The 21817-nt window shown below is 43.8% G+C and overlaps 1 protein-coding gene across 3 annotated transcripts in view; it reads right to left on the bottom strand.

Annotated features, from left to right (window-relative positions):
• Window positions 1–338: 338 nt before the first annotated feature.
• Window positions 339–21817, bottom strand: part of trnt1 (tRNA nucleotidyl transferase, CCA-adding, 1) — a 60736-nt gene continuing 39257 nt past the window's right edge. For 2 of the 3 annotated variants that reach the window (XM_080025585.1, XM_080025584.1), the window contains exon 6: window positions 9972–11320. In XM_080025585.1, the coding sequence (XP_079881711.1) occupies window positions 10420–11320 (901 nt within the window). In that variant the 3' untranslated portion in view covers window positions 9972–10419. Of the gene's footprint in view, window positions 1084–7326; window positions 7581–9248; window positions 9443–9971; window positions 11321–21817 lie in introns of those variants that run through there. The other variant, XM_080025586.1, reaches the window with a different exon arrangement.

Raw genomic sequence — 21817 nt, 5'->3', positions numbered from 1 at the left:
GAAGGGGGTGAAAAGTGCCAAAAATTACTAAAAATAATAAAGAAGAATAATAAGAATCCTGCCGATTACAATAGGGCTTCGCAACAGTCGGTGCTTGGGCCCTCAATATACCACAGGCTGCAGCATGGTAACTTTGGCAAATGCCCTCAAAAGATAATTCCTATAAGATAAAAATAGTGGCTGTGGGAGTTTGTAAGTATGTGTGTCCAGGCATATAGCGAGAGCTATACAGCTCCTTATTTCTGCAGGAGCGAGATTCACATAATATGCATTTATCACTATGTTCTTCACAGTGCCTTCACAAAAAATAATCAACATGTCAACCTTTTCAATAAAAGGTCAAACCTTTTTATATAAAAAATGTTCTGTACAGAAAAACAAAACTTTTGCGTTCCATTATAGTTTTAACAATGAAAATAATTCTCTATAGTAACTGAGCCAACATTTTATTTCATCCATTCCTGCCATTATGTTTTCTCCTTCTCCATCCCACCAGTCAAAGTTATGATCTCAGTTGGCTTGGCATCAGTACCAAGGAATTTGCATAAAAGGTAATTGAACATGAAATTAGCTGCCATCGTTCATGACATATTTTCCCATATGTTGGCAGCGGGGATGCCGAGAGCATTTTGACTTTTATCTCTTCAGAGTCACATGGCGATGCAGGTGGCCCTTAAATTTGAATGAAATTCATGCACATTTCAGTTCTTGTAGTGCCTTTTCGCAGCAATATCCCTGTTCAAAAAAATATATTAATAATAATATATGAGCAGCACAATTAATGTGTTATATATCCTAAACAATATCACACTGATACACAATAACACCTCTGTTCAATCAAGGCTTAACGCAACTGAGCAGTTCATCTTTGTCCATTTGATAGCGACTCTTCTTCCAGATATCGCGGAGCTCTTGTAAGGTGGCTCCGATCTCCTTGCCCGTGGTGATGCCCATCCTCCTTAGATCATGACCACTGACGGGAAACCGTGGAACCGACCATCTGCTGAGCTCTGCCAGCAGCTTCTTCTCACCCCGATACTTCAGAAGCTCACAAACTTTACTCTGGGTATCCAGCTCCCGACTCTGAAAAAGATCCATTTTGTGGGAATTAAAGACCTTGATATTATATTTCCAGTATTCTATAACATTTTATTTTCATGGTTAAATAAGCAACAATCAGTTTAAAACTTGATTTATTATTTATTTTTGTATATGTTTGTTATATAGTCGACATGAGCCTGACAACAGAGGCTAACAACACCATAACTCCCATCAGCTTTTGATTGAAATATTCCCAACTCCTGAAGGGTTTACAGTAATTCATGAAATTTGGGGTTCTATTACATTCTTACGCCAAAGGCAGTGCTTAACACTGGACGTTATCGATCGCGCATGCGCAGGTGGAGTATTTAATATAAACGATGTCACATGTGACCGGGGATGACGGGTGACTCCTTGCTGGTAGCCCTGCAACCTCATGGCTCGAGCCACGCTCCAGCAGCAAGCACTCCAGCTAGTGCATTCTAAAGGGTCGTCTCGCCACAAGATACTTTTTCTGTGCCTCCCTACTATACCAGCCATATATGGAGGAGCTTCACAGATGCTGGCCAGACCACAGATCTCTATCTCATCACACCAGTGACAGCAGGGCTTTGGCTTCGATGCAGAATGCCAGCAAGCATCGACTTGACCGAATGCCAGCCGTAGATTCGACCATTGCCTCTCTCATTGTGGCACTGGAGGAGGTGTTGAGGCCGAATGCTTGCTGTCCCAGGCCACAGTGTCGCATTACGAATGACCTACTAACGAAGTGCTATGACACAGCAGCACGTATGGGCCGCATTGGGAATACCTTTTCCCATTTGATACTGGCCCTGTCTCAGTCCTTGCAATCGTCCAGTGCAGAGACTTCAGTGCAGTCTAAGAGATACGTCTTTGGAGACGTTTGCGCTCATGACCAGAGAACTTGATAGGCTGATGTCGATGCTTACGCTGGCTCGCCGCCAGGTATGGCTGGCCCAGTCCCCAGAGCCATCCCGAAGAACAGCAGCTTCAACAAGGTAATGGTACCAATCGTCCTCTGCTGCCAGCACGTCCTGGTGGTTATACCAGGACCTCACCTGCTCCTGAGCGACCCTTTCAACCCTGCCGGGCTCCCACACGGCCAGCATCCCGGGCACAGAGGGGTCGGGGTCTCGCCCCCCCAGGGTCCCAAGAGGACGTGGGGGCAGACCCTGAAGGCTCAGGGCCGGTCATCGGACGCTTCTCCCAGCAGCACCTCATCTGCTGGGAAAGTTGCACTAAAGACCCTTGGGTGGTGGCCATGCTTTCCCAGGGGTACAATCTCCAATTCCGACGCCGGCCCACAGTTTTCAGGGGGACCAGACTGAATACAGTCAGTGATCCCACAAGGCGACAGGCCCTCAGCCAGGAAGTATCTACCCTGGCACCCTCCTGACGATTGGCTTATTTGCGCTCCGACCCGGGAAAGGGCAGAGCAGGACACCACGGCCCTCCTAGGCCATGTGAAAAGGTTGGGTCTTACAGTCAATTATTACAAAAGTTGTCTAATACCCAGCCAAGAGGTACTGTTCCTTGGCATAACCCTGGATTCCGTCCAGATGCTTGCCTTCCCGTCTTTGCGGCGGGAAGAAGCCATACTACAGCTCCTCCTGCATTTTCGGGTTAGGAGCCTTTTTCTCAGGCTGTTGACGTCAGTAATGTCAATAGTGCCACAGGGCCTCCTTCACTTGTTTGGACCAATAACCTCCACTTAGATCCGAGGTTGGACGGATCAAGGAAAGTCAGGGTGTCCAGTCAATGCCTCCTGAAATTACAACCCTGGAGACGCAGGGCATATCTTGCCAAACGTGTCACACTGGGTTCGATCCCCCCACGCCGCGAGGTGGTGGTGACCAATGCTTCGCCCTCTGACTGGGGGGCAGTATGGCAGCACAGGGCGTTGAGAGGGCTCTTGAGTGCGCAGCACATGGCCCAGCACATAGATGTGCTCGAGCTCCAATTCCTGCCATTTTTGGGAGGCAGACATGTTCTGGTACGGAGCGACAACAAGTTAGCTCTCTACAATGTGAACGATCAAGGGGGCACAAGGTCGGCTCAGTCATCACAGGTTGCACAGCAACTCCTTGTATGGGCTCTTCCTTACTTTTCCAGCCTTAGGTAGTAGAGGCAATATGGAGCAAATATGGCACAGCAGAGGTGGACCTGTTGGCTTCAGAGTCCAAAACACATTGCCCTCTCTGGTTCTCTCTGTCAGAGATGAGTCCGATGGGACAGGATGCCTTGGCACATCCATGGCCACGTCAGCTCCTTTATGCCTTCCCGCCATTTCCACTGATAGTTCAGAAGGGGAACCACAAACTCCTGCTGGTTGCCCCAAACTGGCCAGGGAGACCCTGGTTTCCAATAATGTACAGGCTGCTGGATGGAGATCAATGGTGCCTGCCGAAGAGACAGGACCTGCTCTCACAGCTGGGGGGCCACATCTGGCACCCCAAACCAGAATGCCTGCAGCTATGGGTTTTGCCCTTAAGGGGCCTGTTACACTTCTAATGGCATGCGACCAGGAGGTAGTTCAAACCATCATAGACTCAAGAGCTCCCTCCACCAGGGCACTTTATGCTAACAGGTGGAGGATATTTGCGGAGTGGTGTGAGGCTCAGAGAGAGGTTTTTGCAGTCTTTACTGGAAAGGAAGCCATCTGCTTCCACTTTAAGGGTCTATGTGGCTGCTATTTCATCCAGGCACATTAAGGTTGATAGCCAGACGGTGGGGTCTCATTCTTGGTGATCCGAATTCTAAAAAGGAGCCGAGCGGAGGAACCGCCCACTGGCTGTCAAGGTTCCCTCATGGGACCTGCATCTGGTGCTTGGAGCCCTCTGTCTCCCTCCATTTGAGCCCCTGGATCAGGCGCCACTGAAATGGCTGTCAGCAAAGGTTGCCTTTCTTCTAGCGATTGCATCAGCCAAGCATGTGAGTGAGCTTCATGCCTTGTCAGTGAGTGAACAGTGTACAAGCTCGAACGGCACAGGTGTGGCACTGTGGCCTAACCCATCATTTGTCCCAAAGAGGCTGCCTTCGGCCCACTGTAATAAGGTCACAGAGCTAGCAGCTTATGGCCCCTCACACCCACCGTATGAGGAAGCTAGTTCAGCAGAACTACTCCGCTCGGTGAGAGCCTTGAGATGTTACATACAGGAAACTGCTGGTTTTCGCCAGTCTGATGGCCTGTGTGTCTGCTACGGGGGCCCGAGGAAGGGGCAAGCACTGTCCAGACAGAGGCTTTCCAAGTGGGTGGTGGAGGTAATTTAGGAGGCATACAGGTCAAGAGGACTGCCTCCTAACATCAGAGGCCATTCCACCAGGAGTGTCTCCACTTCCTGGGCAGCACTAAGAGGAGTGCCCCTAAGTGACATTTGTGCAGCGGCCTCCTGGGTTTCATCGTGCACCTTTGCCTGATTCTACAGGGTCAATGTAGCTGCTCGCCACGCAGTGGCTTCAGCTTTTTTTCAGGAACCCTCAGGCCCTCTTTTTTTCTCTCCGTCTAAAACTGGTGCTGTAGCCCAGTGGTTTTCAAACTGTGGGGCGCGGAGTTCTGGCAGTGGGGGCGCGGATAAATATGTGAAAAAAACTAAAAAAAAAATTTGAGTTTGTGTTTTTGATATTAACATCATATTAACCAAATCTAACTTATCATACAAAAAAAGGAATACAATGTTTTGGTCTAGAATAGTTAATAGCCTAATAATTGAATCAGATCATGTGGGAGATAATCCAAGGTTAAAGGCCTACTTCACCGGTTGGAATATGAAGGTGTATTGAACTCGGAGATCCTATTTAGTATAAATGTGCAAAAAATAAATAAATCGGATCATCTTAGCCTGAGAAAAGGCAGAAAGAGTGTTTTATGGTCTCACTGTCTAACCCTACAGTTTCCTTCTTGTGACATCACAGTAAGGGTTAGGATTAACAGGGCAGCTGGGCCAAGGGAAGACTAAGGGAAGACTGAGGGAAGAAAAACCTCATTCATTATATTATAATAGTTATTTTATAATGATAGAACGCTGGTTCCGTATGGGTGAAGTATTCCTTTAACTGATCACGTCACGTTCACGTCCTAGCACAGTGTGTTTATTTAAAAACATTTGGAAATGGGGCTGCCGTCAGTTGCCCATGCACTGTGTATAGTCTATAGCCTATTTCAGCCTTGTCTGTGGAAATAAAGATAGCTGGACAAGAGTTCTTCTGCTTCGTTCCTCTCACTGCATTTAAATGCATTCACTATATTACAGAGCAATATGTCTTGTTAAAGTGGACCTATTATACCTTTTGACTTTTATGACCTATAAACGTTGTTATAATGATTTATAGTCATGTTTAACCATACTAGCGTATCAAATAATTACGTACATGCATTTAGACGTATTCCCTGCTGACCGTCTGGGGTGTCTGTGCAGAGCACTAAACACTAGGGCAACCGGTCGAGAAGTCACGTGTTCAAAGCGGTTCAGAATTTCCAAACATTATTTTCGTCACACAAGCGGATGTTTCCATGTATGGTAATGCTGCCACCTTCCTGCTCAAGTCTGCCTCGCGCCACTGAAAGTGTTCCGGAAGGAAGGTAACCAATCACAACGGAGTGGGGTTTGCAGGAGGGGGGGGAGGGAGCGGAGAAGCGCAAAGCTGAGTGTTGAGAGAGACTGCAGTGTGCGCTAGGGTGCGAGGAAGAGTGTCCCGAAAATCTACATGGTTTTTTGTGATGTGATTCGTGTCAGGTTGCTCTATAGCAGTTTTTATCAAGAAATTAAGACCATAAAGGAAAATAAAAGGAGATCTTTAAAGAAAAAGAGCACCAAGCCCAACCCAGAGGACCCTGCATAATATTTTATTTTAAATTAATATTTTTATGGAAAATCCATGTGTCTTTCTTCAATAGCTGCTAATTCATCCGACCCAGCGTCTCAATTATTTGTTCACACAAAATTCCTCAGATTTAGCCTCTTAATTTTCCTCTCAAAGTGTTCCTCTCAAATGCATTTCACTTTAAAAAGGTAAAAATAAATCTCCCGGGGGGGCATATCCCCGGACCCCCCTAAGACAGTCTGGTTCTCCGCTGGCTACTATTTTCACCCAGCAGGACATTGGAGGCACTAGCGAAAAAACACAGGGTGTGTGAATGACATTTAACAATAGTCAATCATTTGGGCAGGTCTGTCTGCCTATCTTTTTCACTCTGCTGCACACTCTGTCACTACTATCCATGCTTAAAGGAAGCAGGAAAAAACCACTGGATTAAGATGTTCAAAGGTATTTTTAAAAAGGAAAACAAAAACATACTTAGATAAAGATGTTAAAATGTCAACAAAAAAAAATTTAAATGCACAAATATGTTTAAAATGTGTTTAAATATAATTAATTAAAAGATCTTTCAAACATCAGTATTTTGGAAGAAGTGGCATAGTAGTGGTATATGTAACATTGCTGATCTATTTGAAGATGATGTGTTTATATCATACTCAGACTTAGTGAGAAAATATAAGCTAAAGGGAAAAGACCATTTTTGGAAGTATCTTCAAATCAGGAGCTGTATTACCTCCAAGATTCAGTATGGAGATGGGAACCACATTATGGATTACTTCAAACTACCTGGGGAGTGCAAACGAGCTTCTTTATTTTACAGGAAAACCAACCAATTGCTTAGCTTTGACTGTCATAACCTAAAAGCAATATGGGAGAAAGATTTAGGATGTATAATTGAGGACAATACATGGTTGAAAATTATATCTGACAATGGAAAGTACATAAGGGAAGCCAAAGGGAAATTTACCCAATATAAAATGATACACAGGTACTATTTTACACCACTAAGACTATATAGAATGGGAGTAATGAATAACAACTTATGTTGGAAATGTCAGAAAGAAGCAGGCACTTTATTACACTGTATTTGGCAATGCCCATGTATTCAGCCCTTTTGGAGATTTGTTTTGGAGTACTTAGGAAAATGGTCCGGAAGAAAACTACCAGTATCTCCTAGACTGTGCCTGTTAGGTGACAGAAGTCAACTACATAACATGTCAAGTAAAGAGTTTTCTGTCATCATAGTTCAATGTCTTAGAAGAAAAGAATGTCATATTTGAGCTGGAACATTGACGTTTTGGCATTTCTGCTTAAAAAAATAAATCAAAGACCACATTGTTCCTTTAAGTGTCCCACTATACATCTATACTTCCTTTGTAATTATGAAAAATTAACAATTGACATCTGATTGTTTCCAAGGACTAAATGTTCGAGGCTGGAACTTACGTCAAAGATGAAGTCAGTGAAGGGTTTGAGACTGTCCGGCAGGTCTTCACTCATGCGGAGCTCACGTCTGTATTTGACCAGGAACAGAGCCAGAGTCTTCTCCTCCCTGGACACCTTAAGCCTGACGTCCATCTTGTCCACCTCCTCTGGACACTGGAAGAGAGCAGCAAGGACGGTCATGGGTTTGGGAGAGTGCTCTTTGGCGTTTTGCCACACTCGCTTCATCTCCTCAACTTCCCCATCTGGAGGTAAACCTGTAGAGCAGCAGGGACGAGAGGGACTGACTTTAAAAAACAGGTAACTAACAAAAGCAGATAACCCTAAACTCTTACCTAAAACTATATAGGGATGCACCGATCCACTATTTTTAGTTCCGTTCAGATATCGGCCGATACCGATACTGTCCAATACGATATAATTATTATACATTTCTTTGTTGGTGGTGATGTTACGTGTAAGGCTAGGAAGGTTTAAGAAATTCTAATTTAAAAGAGCAAGAAATATACAGAAATGCATATAGGTGTATCTTAAGGCAGACTCTGCAATATTTGAATTAAAAAATAAATTATAGAGTTTATAGAGTCACACAAAAATAATCCCCCTCAATGATCACTCCTGCCCCACTAGAATACATGTACATGTTCTCTCAAACCATTAGACTATCCGCAGGCGCAGCCAGCGATGTTCACTCACTGTCTCTGTCGGTTTGCACCGAGCCGTCTCTGTGCCTTTACCGGCGTAATACGCTCACAACACGGGGGAATAAATAAAGAAGCGGCCGGTTTGGCCAAGCAAAAACGAGAGACCGCTGGCTTGTTCCACAGCCCGATAGTTTGACCCATATTCTGGCGGCGGCTATCGCAGTCCAGCCTAAACCCCGCCCTACCAGTAATGGTAGGGTTGGCGAGCTGTCCCGCTCTGAGCCGCTCCGCTCTGAGCCGCTCTACTCGGTGGAAACAAGGCATTATTAAGAGAATTAGCACCACTAACAAAATATTCAGTATGCTCTTTTTATGTAGAGTCCACCATTTTTGGAGTTTCAGCAAAACTACACAAAGCAAGTTGGAATATCTTGGCTAATCTTAATTAAAGTACACACTGTATTATGTATAAATAAATGCTTGATAAGCATTTGCAAAAATTGGTATTTTTTATTTTTTTTGCAGATGCTGTCGGTGACAGAGTGCAGTCGAGAGAGAAAGAGAGAAAGTCAGACAGACTGATAGAGGCCATCAGCTGTTTGACAAGGAGATGAAACTAGCAGTTTGACGCAGAGGAAAACGAAAGTGAAACTGAAGGTGGACCAGTTAAATAGAAATTGAAGCTGGGGTGGAGGATTTGGGGAGAAAATGGCAGTTTCGAAGAGATTCGAATCCAAATACCTCAACCGCTCCACTTGTTTTCTTTGGTCCCTCCCCTATCGTCCCTCCCTGACACGCTCTACACCAACAAAGTCGTGCCAAAGTGAATGGACAGTCCCAACAGCCAATAAGAACAGAGAATCGGAGCCTCGCTCTGATTGGTCAAAGTGTGACCAATCAGAAATCATATACCCCATCTTTAATAGCCTACATTTGTAATCAAAACACAATTAATGTGTTGTGTTGTTTTAGTTAGTAGGCTTAGGCTACAGTAGCTCACTTCGTCTAAAAGAAAAAAAATGTGAGCCTTGAGAGTGCACTTATGTTTAGACTGTATTTAGAACAAATGTTGTACCGCTGTTGATTTATTTTTTATTAATTATTGTAAGAGAGCAGCCACTTTTTATGAAATATCTCAATTAACTACATGATCATATCAGAGTAGTTTTTTACTGCCGTGCGTGTCACAAATAAAAGCCGCATGCGAGCTGCGCAATGAGTAACACTAATCTAGGGTGCGATTCCATAAAGTGTTTGTAAAATCCCGGTCTCCCCTCTCACCTATGTACTGGGCAAGTTCCAGACTGTACAACAACTCCAGCAGATGAGCAGCATGGTTACCAACAACCATCTTTTTCAGTTCCACCCAAATTCGTTCCCCTGATATAGCCCCCAGTCCATGGCCGTTTCCCCTGATAGCAGTCAGCGTCTCGGGTTCATGGTCGTCAGGCTCTGCAGCAACTCTGCCGTAGAACCTTGGGGGACATTAAAGGGCCAAGGTCAAAAGTGCTTTTAAGTCAAACAAATATAAACATAGATATTCATCTTTCACTTACTATTTGTCAATAAAGAAATCATGCCAAATTACAGAAAAATAAATAAATAAACAAACTCACTGGTCTCTTTATTAGGTACACCAAGTACCGGATTGGTCCTCCTTTGGCCTTCTGAAATGCCTTAATTCTTTGTGGCATACTTTCAACAAGGTGTTTGAAACATTGCTCAGAGGTTTTTGTCGATATTGACATAATAATAAGAACATATTTAATTTATATAGCGTTTTTCTCACACTCAAAGCACTTTACATAAGAGCACAAAAGTAAACAAACAAAAGGAAAAAGGAAATTTGATGGGGCTTGGGTTGGTGGGTGATCTAGGGGTAGGCAGAGGAGAAGAGATGGGTCTTGAGGTGGGATTGAAGAGATGGTGAGGGACAGAGTCACGGATATGTTGGGGGAGGCTGTTCCAGAGCCTGGGAGCTGCCCTAGAGAAGGCTGTGGGGGGATTTGGTGCTGAGGTAAATCTGGGTGTCATCGGCATAACAGTGGAAATCCATGGAGAAATGGCAAAGTAATTGACCAAGTCAAGAGGTAAATGAAGAGGAGGGGGCCGATTACAGAACCTTGGGGAACGCCTTTTGTGACGGTGACTGTGGCAGATGTGTGGTTGTGGAGGGAGATGAAGTGAGATCTGTCTGAGAGGTAAGAGTGAAGCCAGCTGAGTGCAGTACCTTCAATACAGAGGTTGCTGAGTCTGGTGAGCAGGATGCTGTGGTTTACGGTATCGAAGGCTGCACTCAGGTCAAGGAGGAAGAGGAAGTTGAGGGACACAGCGTCGGCAGAGGTGAGGAGGTCATTGAGGAGAGTTTCTGTGCTGTGGAGGGGGTGGAAGCCAGATTGGAGGGATTCAAAGAGGTTATTGGCATGGAGATGGGATTGGAGATGTTTGGTGACTATGCGTTCAAGGGTTTTGGAGAGGAAGGGGAGGTTGGAGATTGGGCGGTAGTTACTGAGGGAGGAGGGGTCGAGACTGGGTTTCTTGAGAGGGTGGGGGGGGGGGGGGGTGGTGGTGACAGCAGCAGATTTATAAAGGCAGAGGGGACAGTTCCATGGGACAGTGAGGAGTTAAAGAGCTTTGTGAGGTAGGGGCAGAGAACAGGGAGGCAGGACTTGAGCAGGGGAGGGGGTCGAGGGTCGAGGGAGCAGGTAGTAGCTTTGGAGGAGCTTATAAGTTTGGAGAGTGCAGGAGGGGTAACCAGGTCAAAGTGGGAGAGATGGCAATGGGGAGGAGGGGTTGGCAGGTCCAGAGAGATGGGTAGGGGAGGGGGCATTGAGTGTGCAGGGGGTGCATGTACAGGGAAAGGTGAATGGTTGATGGTTGTGATTTTGTCAGCGAAAAACTGGAGGAATGAGTTGCATAGATCTGGAGTGGAGGTGGAGAGGGTGCTGGTCCAGGGTTTGAGGAGGTTGCTCACTGTGGAGAAGAGGGTTCTGGGGTTTTGGCAGGGGTCAGAAAAGATGGCGGAGAGGTAGGCAGACTTGGCGGCGGTGAGGTGGAGTTTGTTGGCTTGATGGTGGACTGTGAGTGAGTTTTTTTTGGAGAGATGTTCGAGTTGGCGGCCCGTCTGTTTCAATTTGCAGAGTGCGGGTGTGAACCAGGGTGAGGAGGTAATAAAGGAGACAGTTTTGGTTTTAAGGGGGGCCACGGTGTTGAGGGAGGAAAACAGGGTAGAATTAAGGTGGTTTGTGAGCTCATCAGGTGAGATGAGGGTTGAGTCCAGGGGGAGGGTGGAGGAGAGCAGGTCAGAGAGATGGTGGGGATCGATGGATTTGAGGTTACGGCAGTTGATTTCTCTGAGGGGGTGGGGGAGAGGATGGTGAACCGTATAAGTTTGTGATCAGAGAGGGGAAAGAGGCATGTGTGGAGGTCGAATACAGGGAATAGAGCAGACAAGGTCGAGCAGTGTTTCCCGCACGTTCACTGAGCCGCGCCACTGCTATAAAAATCCTTCTGCCCCTCATTTTCTATTATTTTTTTTTGGTACGTAGCTCCTTTTAGAAAATGGGCAGCGCGTAACGTAAATTGCGCAGCACATCATCACGTAGCCAACATCAAAGAAGAAATATAACCTAACAGCGAGTGTGGCAGTTGTTGGCAGTAGTAGGCTACACGGTTGTAAAGTTACATTGATTCTAGCAGCGAGTGAAGCGGAAGAGCGAAGAAAGAAGGAAAGGGAGAGACAGACAGACAGACAGAGAGAGAGAGAGAGAGTAATGCTGGGCTTACACTACACGACTTTTCACGCGATTTGACAGTCGCAGACAATCTTCCAATGTCGGACTGAAATCACTGGAGTCGTGCTGGAGTTGTGGCGCGCGCACGTAATCTCAGTCGTTTGGTGTATGGTGGTCTTCTGACCCGATTTCAGCCAGTCTTCTTCCAGTCTTGACGTTCCGACATTATCAGGCATGTTTGATATTATCGCTAGTCTTTGGGGGTTGGCTCAAGCAAAATTACGGAAACACTGTCACACTCTCGCATGCACCAAGCACGAAGCAGGAGGAGCGGCATTAGTCGCGACCTGTGTCCGCCTGGTGAGACACATATTTCTGATACTTTTTCATAGAAGCCTCGGTGGCGAACCAGGCTGACAGCCACGCAACCTGAACACTCTACCGTCAAATACAGGGTTAGGAGTTAAAGTTATTGGGGTATGAGATCAGCAAATAAAGCTGGTCAAATAACTAAAAGGAAGTCCCCCGCTCGGAATATTGAATTAACTTGTTTTTAATTAAATAATCAAAATCGCGTTTGCGGAAATTATATTAATCTCAAAAGGAATCTAGTTGTAGTCTTGCAACATGAGACCCCTGTCTTTTCAAAATCTCACTCTGTGACTGAAAACTAATGACTAGTTGTCTTCAGGTGTGAGTTGATTGTCTTTAGATGTAAGAGGGTTTCAGTCTTCAGTCTTTTCAAAGTCTTTTAAAAGTCCTCTAGTGTAAACCCAGCATAAGTTGCTAGAATGTGTCGCTACATGACCACCAGTGTTAAAAACCCCCTGAGCCCAATCGTCATTTTATTTTATCTATAAACCGCAACCTCCGTTCCGTTTTTCCTCTAGTAGACTACATTGTGTGTGTGTGTGTGTTGTCGCTCTTTTTGGATCACTACATTACAGGAGCTTATCCAGTCAGGAGTTTGTAGCCTAGGTATTTTCGGGAAATTTGAAAAATTAATCCATACGGTTAGATACGATGTTGTTCTTTATTGCCATATAAAATCCGTTTTCATCGCGTATTTTAGTTAGGGATTTATGCTAATCGCCTGTAAGCATGTGGTCATTAGCATAAATGCAGGGAAAAAGCCTATGGACTTTTTAAAAGAGCATGAATAGTTTCTATTGTGTATAACTTATATTTATTTTAGAATTTTCTCATCACTTTTTGACTCCCAAGACTAAGAAGAAGTGTTTTAAGCAATAACAAGCTTAATCAATTTGCCTTTTTGTGTCATATCAATAAATAATTGTGAGATATTTTTTGCTTTTTTACTGTCTAATTGATAATTTCCTACATTCAAACGACATCACTGCAGCACACATATTCTGATAGTCCAGGTTGTGACCCAAATAAATGATAGCTCGACAGCTATGCATTATAGGGGTGATGAATGCAATCTTAATGAGAGAATAAAGCCAGGCGAACCAAAACATCTCAAAAATGGCTTAGGGCTCAGAGTTTAAAAGGCTGGTACAAGCTCTTAAGGTATGCACTGTGCACAATGTATATATACATAGTTAAATAATATATATTACATTTGCAGATGAGTCTAAAAAGCTGGGTGATTAGAATAAGAAAGGCAGACGGGGACAATGGGAAAGGAGCTGAGGTTAGTAAAGCAAATTAGGGAAGCAAACTTTCAAGCTAATGAGAATTTTCCTTTGGATTTGAATGCATAATGCAAGGTGATATTATTTGAACATTACAAATACATGTATATAGGGTAATTTGAAGGAAACAAATAATATTTCTAGCATTTCTTACTTGTTGTTTAAGTGCTCAAGTTTATTACAGAAAATACAGGTAGACCAAGTAAGGGAGGAAAGAGAAGTGAAAGAAGCAAGGAGAACAAGAGAGAGGGTGCAGTGGTAGATCTGAACAAGGAGAGTTACAAGGAGAGGAGCAGGGAGTGGAGCAAGGGGCATCAGCAGCACAATCTAGAACCCGCCACAGGCTGTCTGGGTGGGACCCTAACTGAGTTGATATCCCCAGGTTCAAGCCTTGGTTGTACTACATGGCCATGGTTCCTTTATGGTTTTCATTTAACATTAGAAAAAACAACAGACGGAGAACTTCACAGTTCTCCGTCTGTTGTCTCCTTTGTCCTCATCCTCCTGCCTCTCTCTCTTGTCCTCTTCCCCTGACTCTCACTGTCTCACAAAGGAGCTGAGCTCACCTGAGGTCTATTTGTAATGCTAAGCCTCACACTGATTGGTATTCAATTAGGTTTATTTTTTATTTTTCATGTGTGTGAGTCTGTGCTCTTTTCAAATTTTAGTTGTGGGTTGTAATTTAAAAATGTGTTTTGCCCATGATTGCAGGAGATTACATTTTTGAACAATGTGTCTTATGTAAAAAAAAACAGTGTGTAGTGTTTTGAAAGAAGTGTGTTGGAGAATTCCAAACAGTGCAAAGCACTTATTGTGTTTGTAGGGTTGGTGCTTTTGTTTAGGGCATGGTTACAAAAGTCAGAGGTTGTGATGCTTTGGGCATAGCAACCACTTTTAGTGTTTAAGCATTAGGCAAACATCTGTAAATAAATTGTGCAAATTATTTTTGCGTTGTGGGATTTTTTGTTTAAATATTAATTTCTATACAAAAATGTCAAAATCTGTAAATGAAGACACATAAGGCAAAGTTACAACACCAATAATCCTATCTACAGTAATACACAGGACTGTGTGAATAGGATTTAAGTGCATATTCTCCTCTCAAAGTGCACCAGATTCATGCATTCCAATGTAAAGGGTACAAAAAAAATTAGGACGGGGGAGCATGCCCCTGGACCCCCCTAGAGGGTTCGGGGTCCACAGCACCGCTGCTGAAAAAAAGCCTGCGGGAAACACTGTCAAGGATGTCTCCTTTTTCATGGGTGGGTAAGGTGACATGTTGGGCATGTCACCTTACCCACCCATGAAATCTTCCATTAAAGTGGTGAATTCAGATGAGAGCTTGCAGGTGGGGGAGTCCATGTCGATATTAATGTCACCAAGTAACAGCAGGCGTGGGGTTGATGCTAGTGTGAGGAGTTCAGCGAAGTCGGAAAGGAAGGAGGGATTAGGTTTGGGTGGCCGGTAGATGAGGATAACTGTTGTGGAGGAGGGGGCTTTGAAAACGATGAATTCAAAGGATGATACTGAGGGGAGGGTGAGTTCTGTGATATGATTAGGAGATGGTTAGGAGATGTAGCTGAAACCGGGGGAGCGGGGGCCATCACGCAGTTGCTGCAGATCTGGCGTCTGCACATCCATGATGCAAATCTTTCGTTCCACCACATCCCAAAGGGGCTCTATTTGGTTGGAACTTGTGACTGTGCAGGCCACTGGAGTACAGTGAACTCATCGTTATGTTCAAGAAACCAGTTTGAGATGATTTGAGCTTAGTGACAAGGTGCATTTTCCTGCTGGAAGTAGCCTTAACTGTGACTGTGGTCATAAAGGGATGGACATGGTCAGCAAATAATACTCAGGTAGGCTGTAGCGTTCAAACAATGCTCAATTGGTACTAAGGGGCCCAAAGTGTGCCAAGAAAATATCCCCGACACCATTACAATAATCTTTATTGTCATTGTACAAGACAACAAAATTGTTTGGAGCAGTCCTCCTCCAGTTGCACAGTTCCAAAAAAAATAAATAAATAAAATTATATATATATATATATACATATATATACATACATATATATATATATATATATATATATATATATATATACACATATATACATATATACATACATACATACATATATATATATATATATATATATATATATATATATATATATATATATATATATAAAAAAATATATATATCTAAGTAAAATGTTTTAAAAAGTCCAAATCCTTAAGTGCAATAGTGCAATCATGTGTGTATGAGATTAGATGGGGAGTATCAGTGTGGCAGTAGAGTGGGAGTGGAGTTTAGTAGTGTCACAGCTCTATGATAGAAACTGTTTTGCAGTATTGTAGTGGGGGCAGGCAGTGTCCTGTATCGTCTTCCTGAGGGCAGGAGGGTGAAGAGGCAGAGTCCAGGGTTTGTGCTGTCTCTGAGGATGCCCTTGACCCTCCGAGTACAGCGGGTCAGGTAGATGTCCTCAAGTCTGGGGAGCTGGGTGCCAGTGATCCTCTCAGCGGTCTTAATGATGCGCTGGAGAGCTTTCCCGTTGTCTGTGGTGCAGCAAGAGTACCATGCAGTGATGCAGTATGTGAGAACCGACTCGATGGCTGACCTGTAGAAGCTCACCAGCAGCTTTTGTGGAAGACGTGCCCTCTTCAAGCACCTCAGGAAGTGAAGCCTTTGAAGTCCTTTGTTGTTTTAAGTCGTGGCTGATGTTGACCCAGAGGTACCTGATGTTCTGCACAACCTCCAATGTCGCCGTCGATGGTGATGGGGTGATGGACGAAGGGCTTCGTCTTCCTCCTGAAGTCCAGGATCATCTCCTTCGTTTTTGCTGCGTTGAGGATCAGGTTGTCCTCTCGGCTCCAGCTCACCAGGTTCTCCACCTCTGTCCTGTAGGCAGCCTCGTTGTTGCCTGAGATCCTGCCTACCACCATGGTGTCGTCTGCAAACTTCAATATGGTGTTGGCCTCGTGGGTGGGATTGCAGTCGAGAGTGTAGAGGGAGAAGAGGAAGGGGCTCAACACACAACCCTGTGGTGCACCGATGTTCAGAATGATGCTGGAGGAGACCTGTCTCCCCATTCGCACAGTCTGTGGTCGGCCGGTGAGGAAGTCCAGGACCCAGCTGCTCAGGTGTGTGTTGAGGCCCAGGTGGTCCAGCTTGGTGGCAAGTTTATGGGGGGGGATGGTATTGAAGGCGGAGCTATAGTCTATGAATAGCATCCGCACATAACTGTCACGCTGGTCAAGGTGTGTCAGGGTGGAGTGGAGGGCTAGTGACACTGCGTCCTCTGTCGACCTGTTGCCCCATTACACCACCAGCCTGAACCGTTATACAAGACAGGATGGATCCATGCTTTCATGTTGTTTACGCCAAATTCTGACCCTACCATCTGAATGTCGCAACCAAAATCCAGACTCATCTTACCTTACGCTCCTCCACCTTCCGTTTGAGGATGCCCCACAGATACTCAATAGGGTTTAGGTCTGGAGACATGCTTGGCCAGTCTACAGGGTTCGACATAACCAATGAACCAATGGCCCAATGGCCCGCTGGCCCGGGGCCAGTAAAATCATATGCAGTGCAAGTTGATTGGACAGTCACTGTCCCGCCCGGGCCAGTAATGGCCAATCACAGTTCAGTATCTTATTATAGACTACATGGTTCATTGAAATGCGCGTTGAGAGTCGTAATGAAAGCAGTGTTTAATTAAGGATCAACATAATAAACCTAATATAAAATACAGTCATATGAAAAAGTTTGGGAACCCCTCTCAGCCGGCATTATAATTCAGTGTTTCCCCTAGAATTTTTTTTAGGCCCGGTGGTTAAAGCTGATAAAGAGTCTGCGCGTGGCGTGCGTACCAAATTTATTGTAGAAATTGACCAAAACTAACCGTAATATGGATGAGCCTCTTTTGACAGCCCGCTACTAATTAGGGCATAGGGTTATGCCTTCACATTCGGTACGTTTGTACATTTTGTGTTTCCCTCAGGATTTTTTGAGACTGCTGGGGGAGAATGGACCTTCTAGTGGGGTCTTGGGGCATGCCCCTGCGGAAGAAAACCTTTACCATTTTAAACTTAAATGCATCTGGTGCACTTGAGAAGCTAAATCTGATTTTATTTTTTTTGCTCTGTAAACAGCTGTCATATGTCTTGCCTAAAACAATTTTCTGGAATAATTTGGAGACACAAGCCATATAAACTATTGAAGAAAAACACATGGATATGAAAGTAAAATACAATAAACACTAAGACCTAATATAGACAGGTATGTCCTGTCTAGTATTAATTTCTGGAATAATCTGGATCATGAAACATTTTCTTTAATTTATTTAAATATTCATTTAAAATAAATGAATTAACCTAGGCTACACATCATGATTAGCCTATCAATCAAAATGTGTGCAAATTTAGCCAAATTTCATATTCCGACCATTATATTTCATGTAGCCTAGTTCTCAATTTAAAACATAAAAATAAAGTAGCATTGAAAATACCAAAAAATAAAGCTTGTAGGGCTACAATAGCCTGCTGTTTTCAAGATAACTTGCTGCGCTGTCTCTGCTGTTGATACAGATTGGTTGCCACGGCGACGTAGCGACTTTAACTTTCTAAGTTTTGCTCAGAACTTTTTCCTGTTCAACTCCCTGTTACTGAGTCCTAAATATCTCCAATGTATGCCATGGACCTATAAAGGAAGGTTCTTTCTCGTCAGTTTCCCTGTTTGACATGTGCGCTCCAAATGCACACGCGCATCGCGCCGTGCAGACAAAAAAAAAAAAAAAAAAAAAATTAATAATTTTTTTTTTTTTTTTACATTTTTTACATTTTTTTTTTTTTTTCGGGCAGCTGTTGGCCTGGCGGGGGGTCCCGTTGGCCTGGCGGGGCCGCCAGGCCTGTATAATGGTAGGGGAAACACTGTAATTGACTCTGCTTTCACACAAAAAAAGATAAAAGTGGTATGTCTTTAATTTACCAGGAACAGCTAAGTACTGGGATGTTTTCCAAACAAAGATTTTTTGAAAAGCAGTATTTAGTTTTATGAAATGTGAAAAACTGGCTGTGCAAAAATATGGGAACCCTTGTGGTCTTGCTGATTTTAATGCATGTAACAGCATGTAAAACTGAGGACTTTAAACACAAAATTGGTTGGATTATGTTGTTAAGCCTTGAACCTCATATAAAGGTCTGTTTAATCATGATAAAGGTATTTTAGGTGCCTAAATGCAAGTTCCACTTCTCTTTGACTCTCTGCAGAAGTGAGACAGAATGCGATCATCAAAACAGCTCCCAAAAGATCTTAAAAACAAAGATTATTCATTGTCATGGTTTAGGGGAAGGCTACAAGAAGCTTTCTCAAAGGTTTCAATTGTCAATTTCTACTGTAAGGAATGTTGTCAGGGAATGGAAGGACACAGGCACAGTTGCAGTTAAACCCAGGTCTAGCAGACCAAGAAAAGTACAAGAGCGGCATATGCGGCGGATTGTGAGAATGGTTGCACACAACCCAAAGATCACCTCCAAAGACCTGCAAGAACATCTGGCTGCAGATTGTGTATCTGTACATGGTTCTACAATTCAGTGCAATTTGCACCAAAACATCTGTATGTCCGGGTGATGAGAAGGAAGCCCTTTCTGCGCCCACGCCACAGATACAGTTGCATGGAGTATGCAAAAGCTCATTTAGACAAGCCAGCTTCATATTGGAAGAAAATGCTTTGGACTGATGAGACAAATTAAGTTATTTGGTCTTTATGAAAAGCAGATGTTTTGGTGCAAATTGCGCTGAATTGTTGAACGATGTACAGATACACAATCTGCAGCCAGATGTTCTTGCAGGTCTTTGGAGGTGATCTGTGGGTTGTGTGCAACCATTCTCACAATCCTCCACCTATGCCGCTCCTGTTTTTTTCTTGGTCTGCCATGCCTGGGTTTAACTGCCACTATGCCTGTGTCCTTCCATTTCCTGACAACGTTCCCTACAGTCGAAATTGAAAATTGAAACCTTTGGGAAAGCTTCTTGTAGCCTTCCCCTAAACCATGACAATGAACAATCTTTGTTTTTCAGATCTTTTGGGAGCTGTTTTGATGATCCCATTCTGTCTCACTTCTGCAGAGAGTCAAAGAGAAGTGCAACTTGCATTTAGGCACCTAAAATACATTTTCTCATGATTAAACAGACATTTCTATGAGGTTCAAGGCTTAACAACATAATCCAACCAACTTTGTGTTTAAAGTCATCAGTTTTACATGCTGTTACAGGCATTAAAATCAACAAAACCACAAGGGTTCCTATATTTTTGCACAGCCAGTTTTTCACATTTTATTTTATACAACCAAATACTGCTTTTCAAAAAATCTTTGTTTGGAAAACATCCCAGTACTTAGCTGTTCCTGGTAAATTAAAGACATACCACTTTTATATTTTTTTTGTGAAAGCAGAGTCAATTATACTGCTGGCTGAGAGGGGTTCCCAAACTTTTTCATATGACTGTATATTCTAATGAAAGGCCAGTGGACAAACGATGCGTGGGCGTTTTGACCATAGGTAGTATAATAATAATAATGACATGGGGCGCAACAAGCGGGCGCACTCTCGCTCAGTTGGCAGAGCTGCCTACCGTCCACCTGCGAGTCGGCAAATCAATCGACTTACCCCTTTCTTTCTTCCCACAGCAGAGCTTGAGGTGCAGAAAATGAAGTGAGAACTGCGCTTTTCCTTAAGCTGCCGCCGTAATGTTACAGTAGCCTAGGGCTGGGCGATATGGACCAAATCTTATATCACGATATAGGTCATTTTATATCACGATATGGATATATATCACGATATAGTATTTTTCCTTAAAATTCAATGGATTACAATAACCGTACTGAACATTAATCACATTAGATTATTTTCATCTTTTGCTTGGAATTAAAATTTCCATACAAAAGAAAAACTAGTGCAAAATACCACACCAGTCTGGCTTTAGTCAGTCAGTGCAAAATAAAAATGACAGCATCAACCAAATAGCCTACATTTTCCAATTGATAGTAGCCTATATCAATATAATGAAAGACTTGAATTTTCCTGCAGTATTTGCTCATCTTCATTTAAAAAAGCTGTCAAAATTAACTAATGAGCAAATATCTGGTAATACTTTAACTCCAGCTTCAACACAAATAATATTTTCAAGTTTGACATATTTTAAAGTTACATAAAACCAGCCTTGTTTGCTGTCTCCAACAATAACAGCACGGGGGTGAAGCCCCGAGTAGGCTAAAGATGTCATTATTAGCCAGCTAGCTCACGAGAGCTAACCCATGTAGTTTGCGGCTTAAAACAAGCCAACTCTGCGTCACGGCAACAGCACGCTGAAGCAGCAAGCAAGTTTCCTTTACCCGATGACATTTTTGACCGTTAAAACCAGCTGCTCTGCCACCGTGACACGGAGTTGATTTGTTAACTGTCATGGCGCACCAGAGCTAGACAGCTAGAGCAACAGATGAGGCTTCTTCTGTTGAGGGTAGAGAAGCTGTATTGCAGCCCAGAACTCTGCTGCAGAGCCCCCGTGTGGCACGGCGGTGTAACTGCAGTGTAACTATAGGGACTCGGAGGGACAGCTGCCTCCTGCTCCATCTATGCAGGGTTTTTCCTGCATTCAAAAAATGTTGGCGCCCCCCAAAGGAATTTTAGCGCCCTCCAAAGGAAAATCCTCAGCGCCAAAGTGTGTTTTTTTTTATAGATAAATAAATAAAAATCTACTTAAAACGGCTCCAAATGTGTTTCCATTTCCGCGCCATTCCAGTCATATTACTTGCAATCTCAGTTGTAAAAAAATAAAAAAAATCGCTTCATTTGACATGTTCAACAACAACATTTTGGCTTTATATCCACGAGTTATTTTTAATTTCGTCCAGCGAAGTTTCCCGCGAGTCCGTGATCGCCATAGTAACGGCAGCGTCGGACAGTGAGTGACAGGCTGACTACAGGGAACTCAGACCATGACTCAGACCCACAGAACTTTCGGATTCCGTCAGATTACCGGTAGGCCTACATCAGGTTTGAGGTAAATTTCCAATAAAAAAACTTTCGGCGTGTATAAATATAGCCTATGGTAGAAATCAGTTCGGGGATAGGCCTAATCGTTATTAAACTATCATTGTTCCGCACGCTGGGGCATGCAGGCTTGTAAATGCAGCAAACCCTTCTGCTATGCGCTCCGCTCGGCCCCTCCCTCACCTGATTTAGTTTAGCTATCGGCTGGTCCAGAGAGTAGGAGGGAAATGTTGCGCATTGCCGGGTGTTTTGAAAAACTTCTAGATGACGAGAATAAAAGGTAAAACTAATTGTGTTGTCTGAAAACACTTCAGACTCTCAACAAACTAAAATAATGTGCAAGATTTGTCACGCGCGGACACGCGAGTAACGTGACGGACCGCGCGAGAGAGAGAAAGAAAAG

The sequence above is a fragment of the Ammodytes marinus genome (genome assembly GCF_949987685.1).
Source record: "Ammodytes marinus genome assembly, chromosome: 4".
NCBI classification, from domain to species: domain Eukaryota; kingdom Metazoa; phylum Chordata; class Actinopteri; order Uranoscopiformes; family Ammodytidae; genus Ammodytes; species Ammodytes marinus.
This window is presented reverse-complemented; position numbering and strand designations above follow the sequence as displayed.